This window comes from Cladophialophora psammophila (genome assembly GCF_000585535.1).
Source record: "Cladophialophora psammophila CBS 110553 chromosome Unknown aczJe-supercont1.28, whole genome shotgun sequence".
NCBI lineage: Eukaryota > Fungi > Ascomycota > Eurotiomycetes > Chaetothyriales > Herpotrichiellaceae > Cladophialophora > Cladophialophora psammophila.
The window spans coordinates 326,218-341,694 of NW_006912949.1; the positions used below are offsets into that span (position 1 = coordinate 326,218).

Consider the following 15,477-nt stretch of genomic DNA (forward strand, 5'->3'; position numbering starts at 1 on the left):
TGATTGACGGGCATTTGCTCAAAGCAATGCAGCCCGCCTCGGCGACAAGACCAAAGGGAAAGCCAGCTGAACTGTCAAGTCGAGGACTTTACTATGCCCGTAGCTGATGGAAATCCGCTAACGATACCATGATATCCTCCTGCAAAAATGTCATCGCGCTTCATTCCCGTTTCCTGTGCTGGAGATCATCGCATGAGATATCGCAAACGCCGGCAGCCTTTAAAATCCCATCATAATTCACATTTGCTTCAGTTTTCCGTTTCCTTGTTAGGAATTATGCGTTCCTCCACCCCTAGCAACCCCTTCATGACAGCCTCATTCGCCCTGTACCATCTCCCCAAATCCTCCATCTCGTCCCTCCCTCCTTGCTCCCGCCTTCTCCTCCCCTCGACTGCCAACCTTGCGCTCTCGTTGCGTCTTTTCTCCAATTCGGCTAGGTCACGATCCATTTTTTCCACTTCGCGCACCTTTGCAGGCATCTGTCTCTGTAACTCTGCTATTTGCCGGTCGATTTCGGCGTTGCGCTCACGTTGCTCCAGAAGCGCTTGTTCCGTGGCTGATAGCGAGAGGTGCATCCTTGGGTCACCGCTTCCGGGGTGAGCGCCGTGGTCACCTTGTCGGGCAGCAATTTCGGCTTGTAAACTCTCGATCTCTGCCTTGAGGGTCTCAATTTCAGGAGGGACGCGTTCCAACACATCCAAACCCCCTCTCACGCCATCATAAGCGCGTGCAACATCCCTTGCTCGGCCCTCCATGTCCTTAACCAGTGCATCAACATCCTCCTTTTTCGTCTTCAATTCCTTCTTCATGACCGCCAGCCTTTCCTCCAAAACCAGATTGTCTTCGTGGCTGACGACGAGTGGGGGATAACCCACGATGCTGCGAAGGTATTTCTCCTTGGTGACCTGTTCCAGGTAGCTAAAGCGGAGTTTGGAGAATAGGTCCTTGTAGTGCGTCAGGTCGGCGAGGAGAGTGGCGGGCGTGAGTTGCAGATTCGATTCGGTTTCTGAAGCAGACAGAGTGTCTGAAGGTCGCGATTGCGAGCATGAATGCTTCTGTGGTTGAGGTTGTGTTTGCGCCGCGGTAATGGGCTCGGCGAGCGCGATGATTGAAAGATGGTGTGCCCCTTGTTGAGCGCGAAGGGCCGCAAGAGCATCATGATAATCCATGGATTCCATTGCTTTGAGGGTTAATACACGGTTCGGAGAGCAATGTAGTACAAAAGAGTCGAGGTACTGAAGATGCCTGTACTGTACATAGTATCATTCCTAGACGGATCTGGAAATGGAAAGTTGTTTTGCCCGGGGATCCGCCTTCGGTTTAGGCGGTCCTGCCTTTTTAGGAATAGTGGCGGGCTAGGCGTACTGCCGCTTTTAATGACGTGACTCTTAACCCGCCTGCTCCAATAACATGATTTTCAAAAGAAGTTAGCGCTAGTCGGGTGGTCTCTCTCTATTGATCAAAGGCCCAGGTTCAGCCCATCGTTCTTTGTTCCGGCATACAGGCTTAATTGTTAGCAGGAAAAACAAGGCATCCTTTAACCACACGCCCGATAGCCATAGGTCCGAAAGGAGCCGTCTTACGAAAGAAAATATTCAAGGGATAAGATTCGATCTTCAGGCCGTTTTTGCAGCTGTTGAGGTACCGCAGCCAGCCATTGCACCAGTCTAGCCTAGGCCACTGTGCCGGATATCAGATATCAGGGCAGTGTCAGAAAGACGTTCTCGATTACCGACCTGCCTGACAGGCCCCTGTGCGTTGTTACACGTGCATGCTGAACCCTAAAGAGGTCTGTTACAATACTACGTTATGTACTATAATTAACTTCTTATTGAGCCAGTCAACCCGATCGAATCGGGTTAGGCTTAACTCTGACCCGAGTCCTGGCGGGTCGAGTTGCCCAAAATGCTAACCCGACCCGGCCCGAATACCCGACTTATGTTAAGGCCTAATTAATAGACATCTTTGTAGACCCTTTCGATAGAATACACTAAATCGAAAACTAGCGATACCGATTTACGTCGAAACTCTTCTATAGACTACTGTAACAGAGCACTTCAGGGTTCGGCGTGCACGTGCAACAACGCACAGAGGCCTGTCCAGCAGATCGGGAATCGAGAACGCGTTTCTGGTTGATACTGACAAGACAACACCACCACCAACACCACCCAGAGAGACAGCGGCTAGGGCTACGAACACCTAGCACAGCGGCAGCATCGAGGAACTGGACAGAACTGATAAAGCACTCAGGAATTAGGTAGACGGCGCCAAAAAGCCATGGAATTCATGATACTCTGCTCAAACTGTAAAGAATGGCACTCTGCCAGCACTGTAAACTGTTCCGCACTCCCCCTGCAAGCTCATTTTGGTTTGACATGTGACTAGACAACTTCCCTCCCCCCTGCTACCACTCTACCAGCCCTGCACAGCACAGCACAGCCACTTTGCCTTGTTACACTACGATATGGTAAGGGTGAGTAGATATACGCTTACGGGTGATAATCTTAAGGAAGATAATAACTCTATTCGGGAGATGAGCTCTAGATCTAACTTAAGCTCGTTCTAGCTAGGTCCATCTAAACAAATAAATTTACCTTTGGTCTAAGATGTAGTGCGAGATTATCTCTATCGTGACCTATCGTGGGCTAAGGGAGGCATATGCCATGATATAGAGAAGAGTACTATTTTCACTGTTAGTCCTAAAGCCACAACTCGGGACCCTAGGAGGAAAGATGCTATTCTTATCGGAAGCGAAATTCGGGCCTTTGATTAATTAATTCATTATATTATATTCTTATAAAGTCGGGTTTTTACCCACACTAATCTATGATTTCTCTATGTCGCTCTAATGTATCTCTAAAGTACATTCCCTTGGTAATGTTTGCAAGCTAGATATTCGAGCTCAACGCGGAAATCTTTACAAAGGCCTTGGACAGAAACAAAAAATCACAGGGCGGGATTTGAAAGCGCGATCCGATGCAGTATTGCGGATGAAAAAGAGTGCGAAGAGCGCACGACCCCAAGGGAATGAGTTAAGGTGCGGACCCACGACAGGTATACAAGCCGCACCGCGCTCGTCGAGATAGCATGGTTGTGGATCTGCCACCTTTGCAAGATGACGCCTCCCGAGGAAGGAATCTGCATAGCAAACAAGAGAGCCAGACACCAAAGTCGTTTCTTAATCGAGGTGAAAGGTTGAGAGCAGGTTACGGAGGTGTCGTATGGCCTTAAACACAAAGCACTGGCTATTGAAATGGCTCCCTTTCGCTACAACATCTAATTAATATTCGCCAATCACAGGATTTTCCGACAGTGCGTACTCTACGGAAAATGCATCTCGACAGCTCTCGCAATTTTTTGTCTTTGCAAACAACCGTCCCCCCGAACCCCCTTGGCAGGTTTACAGACGGATCAATGGTCTGGAGTGCAAGCTTGGGAGGAGCGCCGACGCTCCGAGCAATGGCTCTCCGGCGCGACCTCCGCGGCCCGGATCCCCACCTCAGGGGCCTGTGGAGAGGGCGAAATCACAAGACCGATATCATTCCACTTGTACTTCGGAAGGGCTTCGCGGCCGGCGTACAAGTCTCGGCATGATGAGTGTGCTAGGGATATGTGACAGTCCAAATCAACCGCTCGAGAACAGTTACAAGACCAGCAGCAGAGATCCCAGATCTATATCATCTTGCAGAGCAGCATAGGTCAAAATACCATTAAGGAAGAGTAACAACATGGCAATAGATAGCCAAGGACCGATAGATGTGCCGGTGGTCATCATTGGTGGAGGCGGTATATTTTGCATTACACTCCTAGGCAAGATAGACGTTGCTAACACATATAGGCTGTGGTCTGAACCTGTCTATCTTCCTATCGGCAAAGGAGATACCGCACATCTTATTTGAAAAGCATAGTGGAACTTCGATTTTGCCAAAGGCGCACTATCTCAACCAGAGGAGCCTGGAAATCTTCCGTGTTCACGGCTATGCGCACCGCATCAGAGACCAGAGCGCCCCCAACCGATGTATTAGCCAGGTGACTTTTTCGACTTCCCTGGGAGGCACGGGTCCATATGACCGGAAGCTCTTTTTTTCCAGCCCCTCTTTCGGCGGTGACGAGGGTTCTGAATTACTTCATAAGTACATGTATGACGGAGCCCTGTTCGATTGTCCACAATGGAGTTGACGGGAAACAGGCTTGTTGGGCCTGAAAGACCTGCGAACTTGCCGCTGGTCCGATCAGAGCCTATCTGGAGAGCAGTCGCAGAAGAGAGAAACCCCGGCAATATCAGGTTCTCCCACAGAGTGATCGATGTTGTTGCACACGACGATTATGTGTTGGTCATTGTTCAACTTCCCGAGGGTCCACAGGTCACCTATCGCGCGCAATATGTCGTCGCTGCCGAAGGTGGTAGAGGTATCATCGCACCAAAGATCGGTGCTGTTCTCGAAGGCCCGACGGATATTGCGGACGTTGTGTCAGTACACTTCGAGGCAGACCTGTCCCAGTATTGGGACGAGCGAACCTTGATTGCGAATTTCATCAACCCCGAAGGCGAGACAATTCTTGGAAGCGGCACAGTCGTTTGCATGGGTCCCACGTTTGGACGCTACTCTGAAAACTGGACCATTCACTTCGGTTTCCGCGTTGATGATCCAGCTCGGTTTTCGGAAGCCCAGGAGCATCTACTGATACCGCGAATTCGAGAGTTGCTCAAGATTCCAGACCTGCAACTCAAGGTACATGCTGTCAGTCACTGGGTACTGGAGCGTGTTTTGGCCAGCAAATATAGAGAAGGGAGGATCTTCATTGCTGGCGACGCGGCGCACCGACGTAAGTCCGGAGATGGAACATATGTATAACTCGATTATTGGACTGACACTTATTTAGGCCCGCCCACGACTGGCTTAGGTCTCAACACCTCTATCGAAGATGCATATAATCTCTCCTGGAAGCTTGCCCAAGTAATTAAAGGAACCGCATCACCAAAGCTTCTGAATACCTATGAGCAAGAGAGACGTCTTATCGGAAAGCGAAATTGCGATTGGGGGTAAGTGTTTCGCGATATTATTTATTGTGTTCTATATACGTGAAAAAGGACTAATTCTTGCTGTGTTTAGGTTACTGACATTCTCAAACCAAGCTATTATTGCCGCTGCGGTGGGTTTCATTCCTGGACAACGGGAACTCAATCGTGCGCGGATGGAAGCCTTACTCGAAGACTCTGATATTGGTGAGACTTTCCGTGCTCAGCTGAGATACCTAATCAAGAGTCAAATGATCGAATACTCAGCACTGGACCTCGAACTCGGGTTTAGCTATTGGCGAGGTGGCGCATTGGTCTCGGACCGCACGGAGAGACCTCCTATTGACCCCCTCGGGCAAACATATGTCCAAGTAAGCAGGCCTGGGCATCGACTCCCTCATGTCTGGCTTGAGGAGAAGGATGATCGTGCCCATCGGGTTCTGTCGACGCACGACCTCATCAAGAAGACGGAGGACTACTTGCTTATCACTGACCAATATGGATCCGTCTGGATCGAGGCCATCCAAAAAGCGGTGGGAGAGTTGAAGGTCAATGTCGGGATTGCTCAGATTGGCCCGTTGGCTTCGGGGCTGCGGCCTTGCGCGTACGTTGACCGGGAAGATCGCTGGCCCAAAGAGTCCCAGCTTCGGAGAGGAGGGGCAATTCTCGTCCGTCCGGACAACTTTGTGGCCTGGAGACAATTGGACGGTAGCGTGCGCAATGGGGATGAAGTTGTTGAGGCGCTCAAGACCTTGCTCGGTGATACGGTCGGCCAGGACATTCCGATCAACCCTTACGATCCCAATGGGTTTGTATCTCAAAAGGTAAAGGTTGGTCTAACCAAAGGCGTCATAAATGGGAATGATCCCATCACAGCCAGTGCGACCAATCGAGTCAAGATCAGCCGAGCCACAGTCGCCGGATCTCACGCAGGACAATTTCAGCGGGACGACGATAGTGGAGACTAGAATGGAAGTTGGCTATAAGAGTAGATCCGAAGAGCACGAGGCTGTTTACTATACTCCATAAGTCAGCTACCTATGTGTAAATGACTTAGCCAGATTGGCCCGGAAGCATTGAGAGGTACCAGTCAAGTGTCTGCCAATATCTTTTGAACCCTGATCCAGCGCGATCCTATTCTCCACTTGACTCCGGTGTCACTCTCCCCTTGCGGAGCCCATTGTCTCGTAGACTTTCTGCCCACGGGCCCCGGATGCTTCTGCCCGCCCAGTATCAGAAGTCAGCGTTAGTCGCGCCGTAATCGGTTGCCCGGAGGCCCAGTCTTGAGCTGAATAGCCCTCCGGGATGCCATGGTACAAATAAAGAGCTAGGACCCCTTCCCCTAATGGGACTTGTCTCACCACTTTCAAATTTGCTGCTTAATACGTAGTACACACACGTGGCCACATGTTAGATACTTCACAGCCCATCATGGACCGAGGTGATAAGGTAAGTCAGTCTGCGCTTCATGAAGTATGAAGAGGCCATACTGATTGCATTAATTGCTTGTTAGGCGGGAAATAGTATCACCAGACTCGAAATTGAGGACTCGGCGGCTGCTGCTGCTGCAGCTGAGCAGATCATCGTCAAGAATGTCGCGGCAGAAGCGACCTCTCATGTTGCACAAGTGGGCTGGAAGTTTCTTCTGGAGCCATATACTGTAAGACAGCCCTTGTCGTCGCAGGGCCCAACAAGCCGTATCCATACACACCTTCGGAGTGGCCTCCGATTTCTTCCATTTCATGATTCCCCACTGGAGTCCTCTTGCTGACAGAAGGCTGGCTGTGCTATAGTTGGGATCGCTATGTGCCATATCTCTGGCACTGTTCTGCTGCGCATGGGGCTTCACCGTTCCTGCTGCGGTGTTGACCACCATCAGTCAAGCGACCAGTGCGTATTTTGACACCCGCACCGAGGCCGGGGTGAGAATCTTGATTCCTAACAATGATCAGAGGCATCAAAATCGGAATCGAGTCTTTTCTCCATCGTATGGACCATGGGGACTGCTGTGGGCTACATGCTCGTGGGCTATCTGTCAGACATTTTGGGCCGACGCTGGACCATGATTGTCTTTAATATCTTGGGCTTGATTGGAGGCAATTCTTTTTCCTCGCTACGAATATTTTTTATTTTTGGGCTAATTGGTGTCTAGGGATCGTTGCGTGCACCTCAAATACTATTAATACTCTCACCGGGGCCAATGTAAGAAAGACTGAGCTGAATCACTTGATTTGCGAGTACAATTGACTGATGTCCTTCGGCCAGACGCTGATTGGAATAGCCGCTGGTGCCCAATTTACTTTTATGGTAGTGGCGACAGGTATGAACGTTCCGCTACTCCCTGATGGCCCTTCACACCGCGGCTCTTCCACAGATGTCTGATTACAATACTGACAGAGTTGGTGCCTAATCGACACAAAATTGTCGGTATGGGTCTCGTCACCGCTATTGCTTTTCCCGGACAGGGTCTCGGCGCGTTCTTTGGTGGGTTAATTGTTATTTCCCCCATTTGCTTCATACGTGAGCTGACGTAGGTACCCTAGGTAACTCCATCGTCGTGCATCTGAACTGGAGATGGATCTATTACGTTTATATCATTGTCCTCAGTAAAGCTCACTGGCTATTCTACCAAAGGACATGGCTATCTGTATTCTAACCATCGATGGATTTCTAGGTGTTGCCATTGCCCTATACTTTTTGTTTTACTTCCCCAAGGAATTGGCAACTGAATTGTCGCTCAAGCAAAAGCTACGAAAGATCGACTACGGTGGCGCTTTCTTGGTGACTGCCGGCCTGGTCATGTTCATTCTCGGCATTCAGATGGGCGGCAGCACGTATCCGTGGAAATCAGGCAAGGTACTGGGTCAGATCATTACAGGCGGAGTGGTTCTGATCGGATTTGTCTTCTATGGTGAGTGCTAGAAGTCGCCTGTTTCTCAAGTTGGTTTCGTATGCACCTTGGAGAATTAACTGTCCGGGTCACAGAGATCTACATGGCTCCGGCGAGGCCTCTCCTTCCCAAGAAGTCCTTCAAAGACCTGCGGGGATACACTATGGTGGTTATATGTTCCTGCATCGGTGGGATCGCTTATATTGGTCTGAGCATCATCTGGCCAACACGTACGTCGTATCAATCCCATGCTTGTGCAACCGCCTTTGAGATATGTTTTTGGTCTTTTGTTCGAACTCTTGGGCTAACACTGCGAGTTTGCGATACCGACTACAGAGGCTGCCACCATCTATAAAACGCCGACAACGTCATGGCAAGAGACAGCGTGGCTTTCGACCACTGTCGGCATTTCGGTCTGGGCCGGGATGGTCTTTTTAGGACCACTATGGGGCGTAATCAAACATGTCAAGTGGCAGCTCGTCTTTGAGTGCGCATGGATGACTGCGTTTGTCGGTGCTCTGGCGCACTGTAACAGAAACAATCGAGGGTTCGGTATTGCATGCTCCTTTCTGGCTGGCTTGCCGATTGGGATGATTGAGCAACAGACTGGCGCTTTGGTCCAATTGCTTGCCCCTAGCGACGGTGAGTTGGGCTCAGCTTTCTCTTTCATGGCCGGGGCACGGACAGGAGTCGGTGCTATCGGGACAGCGATACTACTGGCGATCCTAAACAGTAAGGGCTATCTATCCATCGATCCCTCCCAATTATCCTAATTTCTTGTGCCACTGACTTCTGTGTCCCTTAAGGTAAACTCCCCGGAGAGCTTGAAAACCGAGTCGTTCCCGCTGCACTCGAAGCTGGTCTCCCTCAAAGCTCGCTCCGATCACTCTTCGCTGCTCTTAATGCCGGTTCCTCACAGGCCCTAGAGCAGGTCCCAGGAATCAACCCGGCGATCCTAACTGCCGTCTTGAATGCTGTCAACGACGGAGAGTCCGCGGCGTATGCCTATTTGTACTACACCGCGCTCGCGTTTGCGGCGGTTTCGACGATCGCGGCTCTCTGCATGCGTGAGATGGATCACCTTCTTACCTCGCATGTCCCGAAGAGGATCGTGGTTAGAAGCGAAGACACAGCGGAAGGCAAGACTTCTGGTCAGCTAAGGTGGAGGATCTGACAGAATGGTAAACGTTTGTGCAACAACGATGGTAGACTTCTTTCAGTATCAACCCAAAGAGCCTGTCAGTCAAACTGGATCCCTATATTTGGCAATGTTTTTCTTGCAAGCAGCAAACTGGAACAAATGAACTCAAGCAATTTGTAGTGAGCTTTGTGCAATGGTGGCCGATGATTGACTAACATGGTAAGAAGCATTATGTTCGGTACTTTGTGTATGCGACCCAACGAGGTCGTGAGGTACGGGTCGTCCAGTAACTCACAGCTCAGGTCCTGGATTGGGACAAGTGGTATTACTGAGATTATCAATACCTGGTTCCTATGTACATACGAATAATACTCACACCAAGGATGGTTCGGTACCGAGGTGGGGCCCGGAGACTCTCGGACCCTTCGATAATACAGAACAGCCGGTATAATACTGCAACAACCGGGTTCCGGATCTTGTGGCCCTGACAGGCTGATCGCACATGCGCTTTGCAGAGCAAAATATTAAATTGCTTGATTGCTCAACCCGGCTATGGCTTCGCCATGGACATGGCTCCAGATCTTCCGGCACGAGGTCTCGGGCCGGTAGAACCCAAAACCCAATACGCTAGGTGTAGCAGAGAATGAAGGCAGAGAATGAAGGCAGAGACTGAAGCATTTATGGCCACGTCACTTGATTGGAGCCTCATGCGACATACCTTCACATCATTCGCATCGCTGATCGTGGAAGGCGCAAGCTTGGACAGCGACATATCCGCATATTTCCACTGCCATCCGAGCAGATAGTTTTTTATTCGATGCTCCTATTCTGGATCGTCTGGAATTCTGACTTGGACTCTCTCGCAACACCACGTGTACAAGATGTCGAATACGAGCACTCCGCGGATTCTTTGGCAGAATGCCGATCCGTCGCAGACCAACATGGACAAATTCCGTCGTCAAGTGAATGAGAAGAGGGGTCTGGCGCTCAGAAACTTTGCGGACCTTCACGCCTGGTCGACTGATCCGCGTACTGCGTCTGATTTCTGGATCGATCTGTTCCAGTACGAGCAGATCAAACCTGGCGTTCAGCCTACAAAGGCAATAAGACGGGCGGTGCGTAACATATCAGTCCTTGATTGCTCGCCGTGAGCCGAGATTCTGACCAGGTTGATCCCCAGAATACTTCCATGTACCCTCCTGCCGAGTTCTTTCCCGATGTCCTCATGAACTTCGCAGAGCATTTATTGAATACGAGATCACTAAACGAAGTCGCACTGTACACCGTCTCGGAAGGCTGCGAGGTCATCAGGCCCGTGACCAGGCCTGAACTTCGGGAAATGGTCAGAGCAACGGCCAGCGCCATGACTCAAGCGGGAGTCACTGTCGGTGACCGCGTGGCCGCCGTCATCTCCAACTGTGTGGAAGCGGTCGTGGCCTGTCTCGCCACCTTGAGCTTGGGTGCGATCTGGTCTACGTCATCACCCGATATGGGTGTCGAGGGCATCATGCAACGACTGAACCAGATCGAGCCCAAATTGGTGCTTTTCGAAAACTCGGTTCGGTATAACGGAAAACTTCGCCCGCTGGTTCAGAAGTATGAAGAGTGCATCGCCAGATTACGGAAGACGAGAAACTTCGAACTCGGTATCATAATTGCCCGGGAAGTCCCCTACATCACCGAGGGCAAGAGGAATGTCGGCACTTGGGACGACTTTGTTAAAGGAGCCCCAGACAAAGAACTCACGTTTGTGCAACTGCCGTTCAAACAGCCCGGGTTCATCGTATATTCTTCTGGCACGGCAAGTCATAATCGAAGCCCAGCGCAGTGATATGGGGGCTGACATGGACGTAGACAGGTGCTCCAAAGTGCATTGTCCACAGTGCTTGCGTGAGTTGACCCCCAACTCATAAGATAACGGTTTGAGGTTGATGCGGGATTGACTCTGGCAGGCCATGTTGTTGCAAATCAAGAAAGACTATATGCTCCATCTGGACGTGAGACCGGGCGACACAATCTACCAATATACGACGGTGTGACTTTCTAACCATAACACCAATCCGTGGCTAGAGAGGCTTTCGCTAACATTTTCTTAAGACTGGCTGGATCATGTGGGCGATGGTTCTCTGTGGCCTCTCATATGGTGGCAGCGTTGTTCTCTACGACGGGTCTCCGCTCTACCCTGACCCTCTTGTAACACTGCGCATGATCGAGAAACTCAAGTATGTTGATTGATTGTGCACATAAATATACAAAGTCACTACTAACTCTAAACTGACAGAGTAACACTGTTCGGCACTTCCGCGAGATTTCTGACCGACCTTCACGACAGAAACCTCAGTCCCAGTAAGGCAAAAGCCTTTTATTCCTTTACATAGTGAGAGGCTCACCGACTCGACCTCACAGGACAAATAATCGACTTGAGTAGTCTACGAACCGTTTCTTCCACTGGATCAGTCCTGCCAGCCAAGGTCTGTGAATGGTTTTACGACGTTGGATTTCCGGAAAACATCCATCTTGTATCTGGTTCCGGAGGCACAGATATGGCATGCTCGCGTAAGCCAGCCTGATCCAAGATATACTCCTCCTTCATTCAATCGTTGGGCCTGACTGCTTTTGTTCCCAGTTGTGCTGGGTGATCCCACTGGGCCTTTTTACTCGGGAGAAATACAAGTGCCTGCCCTGGGCATGGCTGTCGATATCTTGGACAGCACCAAGGACTATCCTGTGTCGATCAAGGGCACTGGAGAGCCGGGAGAGTTGGTGTGCCGGGAACCCTTCCCCTCTCAACCGATTCTCTTCTGGGGCGAGAAAGGGATGAACAAATACCGATCAGCCTATTTCGAACGATTCGGTGACAAGATCTGGACACAGGGCGACTTCGTCTCCTCTTCGCCTGTTACCGGGGGCTTTACGATGTTGGGTCGATCGTAAGCCTCTGTTCCCGCCCCTACTCGTTCTAGAGGCATTTATCAAGCTGACCACTGCAAAGTGATGGCGTGCTCAACCCTTCCGGTGTGCGATTTGGCTCGGCCGAAATCTACAACGTGGTGAGTCAGTTTCCCGAGTTCGAGGACGCCATTTGTGTGGGCCAGCGCCGTCCACAGGACTCGGACGAGCGCGTCATCCTCTTCATCAAGACGAAGGACAACCGGGATCTCTCCCGTTCCACCATCAAAGCGGTTCGGTCGGCCGTCGCTGCAGCGCTCAGTCCACGTCATGTGCCTAGCTTTGTCTTTCAGACTCCAGAGATCCCCTATACCATCAATGGCAAGAAGATCGAATTGGCTGTCAAGCAGATTGTTTCGGGTCAAAAGGTCACACCATCCGGCGCTGTGGAGAACCCAGAGAGCTTGATATTCTACGAACGTTTTGCTAAGGATGAGTACTTGATGGAGGATGGCAAAGTGATGCTAAGCAAGATCTAGTCGATTGTTGAAAGTGGGAAAATGAAGGTCTGAGCCGCTTAATACTGCGGGATAGGATGGATCGAATTTCGTTCCTGAGCTACCTTGGACCGGTATATTGATAAAAGTCCTACATTGAATCCGAGCCATAATTATCGGGGCCTGTCTCGTGGCTTCTCTCTGCTCTGAAGGAACTTTGTGATCTCTTCCAAAAGTCATGCGACATGGTTATTGGTCATGTTTCCGAATCATTAAAGCGATTCGGGAAGTCTATTAACACGGATGTCGCATATTCGGGCGACAACGTACCCCCAAGCGGCCAAAATGGTCGGATCGGAGAAAGAGTTTCTGTGCCGGATTCCGGTGCCCGCCCACGGGATCATAGAATGGGCGCGTAATGCACCAGACATAGACTAGGTGTTGCCCACATTGCTTGAAGCTTCTGAAAATTATCTTGTCGTCCTCTATCATTAGCGAGGAGAGGTGTTGATTGATCCAATCTTTTCTCAATCTTCTGCCCGACAAAGATCCATCTACTCGAACATGAAGACCGCTTTTCGTCGTCTAGTTCGCTTCAAGACCTCCAACGGGGATATCAGATATGGAGAGGCACAGGAGCAAGTCAAGATCGGCGACAAGGTCAAACTTTACACGGGCACCGAGCCCTGGAACTTGAACCCGTCAGATGACGAGGCTGTGATCGCCGAGGTATATGCCGTTATTGTTTGTCCTATATGCTTCAAAAGCGCCGAACGAAGGGCTTATTGGTTTTGGCCACAGATTCTCTGTCCCCTTGCGTCCACGCCCATCTTCTATGGCATTGGGCTGAACTATAAAGGGCATATTGCTGAAGCCAGCTTGGATGTTCCGGCATTCCCAACTGTTTTCACCAAGCCGTCTGGTCTGTCTTGAATTGTCCATCGCTGCCCTTTGGCCTTGAATCTGTTCACTAATTCTCCGCGGGTAGGCGCTCTAGCCGGGCCATATGGTGATATACACGTCGACCCGGCGTGTCAGTTTCTCGATTATGAAGGGGAACTCGCCTTCGTTGTCGGCAAGGACGTGAAAAACTACAACGCCAAGGACGATTTCGAGGAGTTCTTGCTCGGCTACACCGTTAGCAACGACGTCTCCTCGCGGTACTGGCAATTTCCCGAGCGATCTGGCGGCCAGCACGGGTACGCAAAGTCATTCGACCAGTTTGGACCTATTGGGCCGGTGATTGTCTCGACATCCGAGATCCCAGGGATCCCTCATCTCGATCTGAAGACGACGGTCAACGGCGAAGAACGCCAGAATTCCAACACCAATGACCTCCTATTCACTATCCCGCAGATTCTCGATCACCTGAGCCGTGGGACTACGCTGAAGAAGGGAACGGTGGTGATGACGGGGACTCCGAGTGGAGTAGCAGCTTTCATGAAACCACCCAAGTGGCTTAAGACCGGAGATGTGGTCGAAGTCGAAATCAGCCAGATCGGAAAGATCAAGAATAAGATGGTTATCGAATGATCAAGGAGTTCGAATACATAAATGCCATGAGATTTTAGTCATGGTTGGTCTATCCTTGGTCTATCTTCGGACAACACCTCTATAAAAGCTCCACCTCCGTGATGCTAGTCCGACACTTTCGAGGATTCCGTTAAGAAGTCCATAATGGACAGACACTAGCATGTAAGACTCCGCTTGGAAATTGATCTCCCATTCGGTAGATCGCAATCTGTTCTTGTACTCCGCTCAACTAGTTTCCTTGAAGCGCCTTGACAAACGGTGCAGAGTCCTATAGCAGCATAAAATCAGGTCGTCAATAGCGTCTTCAGCAAAAGAGGAGTTTAGAACTCACCGCCCACGATTGGTAGAGAAGGAGCCTCGGCTGCGACGAAGTTGCATTTTCGATGCGCAGCCTCCCAGCAAACTCTCCAGCCACAATCTTCCCGTTATTGAGGTCTATCGCCACATGCCCGATGAAGAGCAAGTCACTGCCATCGAGATCGGCCGCAAAGACCTTCAGGATCTCGTGGCGGCGCTTGGTGACAACTTTCCATGCATTGTCCCTCGACTTGCGAAGCTCTAAGAAGACATCAATCCAGCCAGCCAGCCAGCCGTCCTCGTGAAACTCGAGGAAGAGGAAGAAGAAGGAAGAAGAAGAGGAAGAGGAGGAGGATGCAGAGACAGCAGATCAGACCTACCGTCTGGTCCTATGAATACGTGGCCCCCAAACTCTGCTTTTCCAGTCGTTGCAAAGACCTTGTCTGCCAGAATGTGTCCTGAATCCTGATCTTTCTGGTCTAGTTGCCAGAAGAAGCGGTCGATAAGCTCTTTGACGGTCGAGTTAATCTCAAAAGTCGGCCATTCTGTGTTTTCGGTATTATAGCCCATTTTTGTTTTGTTTTTGAATTCTATTGCTGGATTGGCGGTTGTGGTGCAGTCAAGTACGGCACGAGTTGCTACTACACCGATGGTATCACTCGGGTGACGATGAGAGATCCATGGACCCCGGGAGAACTGGTATACGTAGTAGAAGGAGTCGTTTATTTCCGAGAAACCAGTATTCGGAAAGCCCTCGGGCCTTACTGCTCCGGAAAACTCCACCAGAACGTTCTTTCCGGAGTTCTGTATAATATTATTAGGCGGACGGAAGCAACACCCAGCAGCCGAGAGATCCATTCCGAGTCATGCCAAGTACAGCGCTGTCAGCACCTTACAACTCGCCTGTGGACATTTCTTCTGTCATTTTCAGCGAGTACTTTTCTGTTTATATAGGCATCTGGTCTGCATCAGGAAAGCTATTCCTGAACGTTTTCTGTCGACGTCATCCATGGCGAGGTGATCCTAATGTAAATTGCGCTGGTGATCAAATTACTTATCAAACTGGCCTGATACTCGATCTGTCTCACAACAGCTCTATGACTGAGGTGTATTACAACTCAAAGCGAAGCAGACAATGGGAGACGTGTCGGGCGCTCATATTCTTATTCGTAGTTGCTCATCTCCACTCAATAAAACTTCTCCTGTGGAA

The 15,477-nt window shown here is 50.4% G+C and overlaps 6 protein-coding genes across 6 annotated transcripts; 4 read left to right on the top strand and 2 right to left on the bottom strand.

Moving 5' to 3' along the window:
* Positions 1-248: 248 nt before the first annotated feature.
* On the bottom strand, positions 249-1,178 carry A1O5_11806 (uncharacterized protein; the record flags this gene model as incomplete). Its single annotated transcript, XM_007752376.1, has 1 exon — positions 249-1,178. One exon carries the CDS (start codon positions 1,176-1,178, stop codon positions 249-251), a length of 930 nt encoding a protein of 309 aa, XP_007750566.1.
* Positions 1,179-3,728: 2,550 nt separating this feature from the next.
* A1O5_11807 (uncharacterized protein) lies at positions 3,729-5,988 on the top strand (the record flags this gene model as incomplete). Its single annotated transcript, XM_007752377.1, has 5 exons — positions 3,729-3,786; positions 3,839-4,139; positions 4,190-4,827; positions 4,885-5,044; positions 5,115-5,988. The coding sequence occupies 5 exons, from the start codon at positions 3,729-3,731 to the stop codon at positions 5,986-5,988; spliced, it is 2,031 nt and encodes a 676-aa protein (XP_007750567.1).
* Positions 5,989-7,270: 1,282 nt separating this feature from the next.
* Positions 7,271-9,084, top strand: A1O5_11808 (uncharacterized protein; the record flags this gene model as incomplete). Its single annotated transcript, XM_007752378.1, has 7 exons — positions 7,271-7,340; positions 7,418-7,504; positions 7,564-7,626; positions 7,695-7,931; positions 8,006-8,140; positions 8,247-8,642; positions 8,717-9,084. The coding sequence occupies 7 exons, from the start codon at positions 7,271-7,273 to the stop codon at positions 9,082-9,084; spliced, it is 1,356 nt and encodes a 451-aa protein (XP_007750568.1).
* An 848-nt stretch (positions 9,085-9,932) lies between these two features.
* A1O5_11809 (acetoacetate-CoA ligase) lies at positions 9,933-12,479 on the top strand (the record flags this gene model as incomplete). Its single annotated transcript, XM_007752379.1, has 9 exons — positions 9,933-10,166; positions 10,232-10,856; positions 10,910-10,941; positions 11,004-11,084; positions 11,149-11,273; positions 11,333-11,397; positions 11,458-11,607; positions 11,678-11,981; positions 12,044-12,479. 9 exons carry the CDS (start codon positions 9,933-9,935, stop codon positions 12,477-12,479), a joined length of 2,052 nt encoding a protein of 683 aa, XP_007750569.1.
* A 522-nt stretch (positions 12,480-13,001) lies between these two features.
* Positions 13,002-13,970, top strand: A1O5_11810 (uncharacterized protein; the record flags this gene model as incomplete). The annotated part of the gene is made up of 3 exons (XM_007752380.1): positions 13,002-13,166; positions 13,239-13,359; positions 13,426-13,970. The coding sequence occupies 3 exons, from the start codon at positions 13,002-13,004 to the stop codon at positions 13,968-13,970; spliced, it is 831 nt and encodes a 276-aa protein (XP_007750570.1).
* Positions 13,971-14,199: 229 nt separating this feature from the next.
* On the bottom strand, positions 14,200-14,837 carry A1O5_11811 (uncharacterized protein; the record flags this gene model as incomplete). The annotated part of the gene is made up of 3 exons (XM_007752381.1): positions 14,200-14,238; positions 14,302-14,528; positions 14,648-14,837. 3 exons carry the CDS (start codon positions 14,835-14,837, stop codon positions 14,200-14,202), a joined length of 456 nt encoding a protein of 151 aa, XP_007750571.1.
* Between the last annotated feature and the right edge of the window lie 640 nt (positions 14,838-15,477).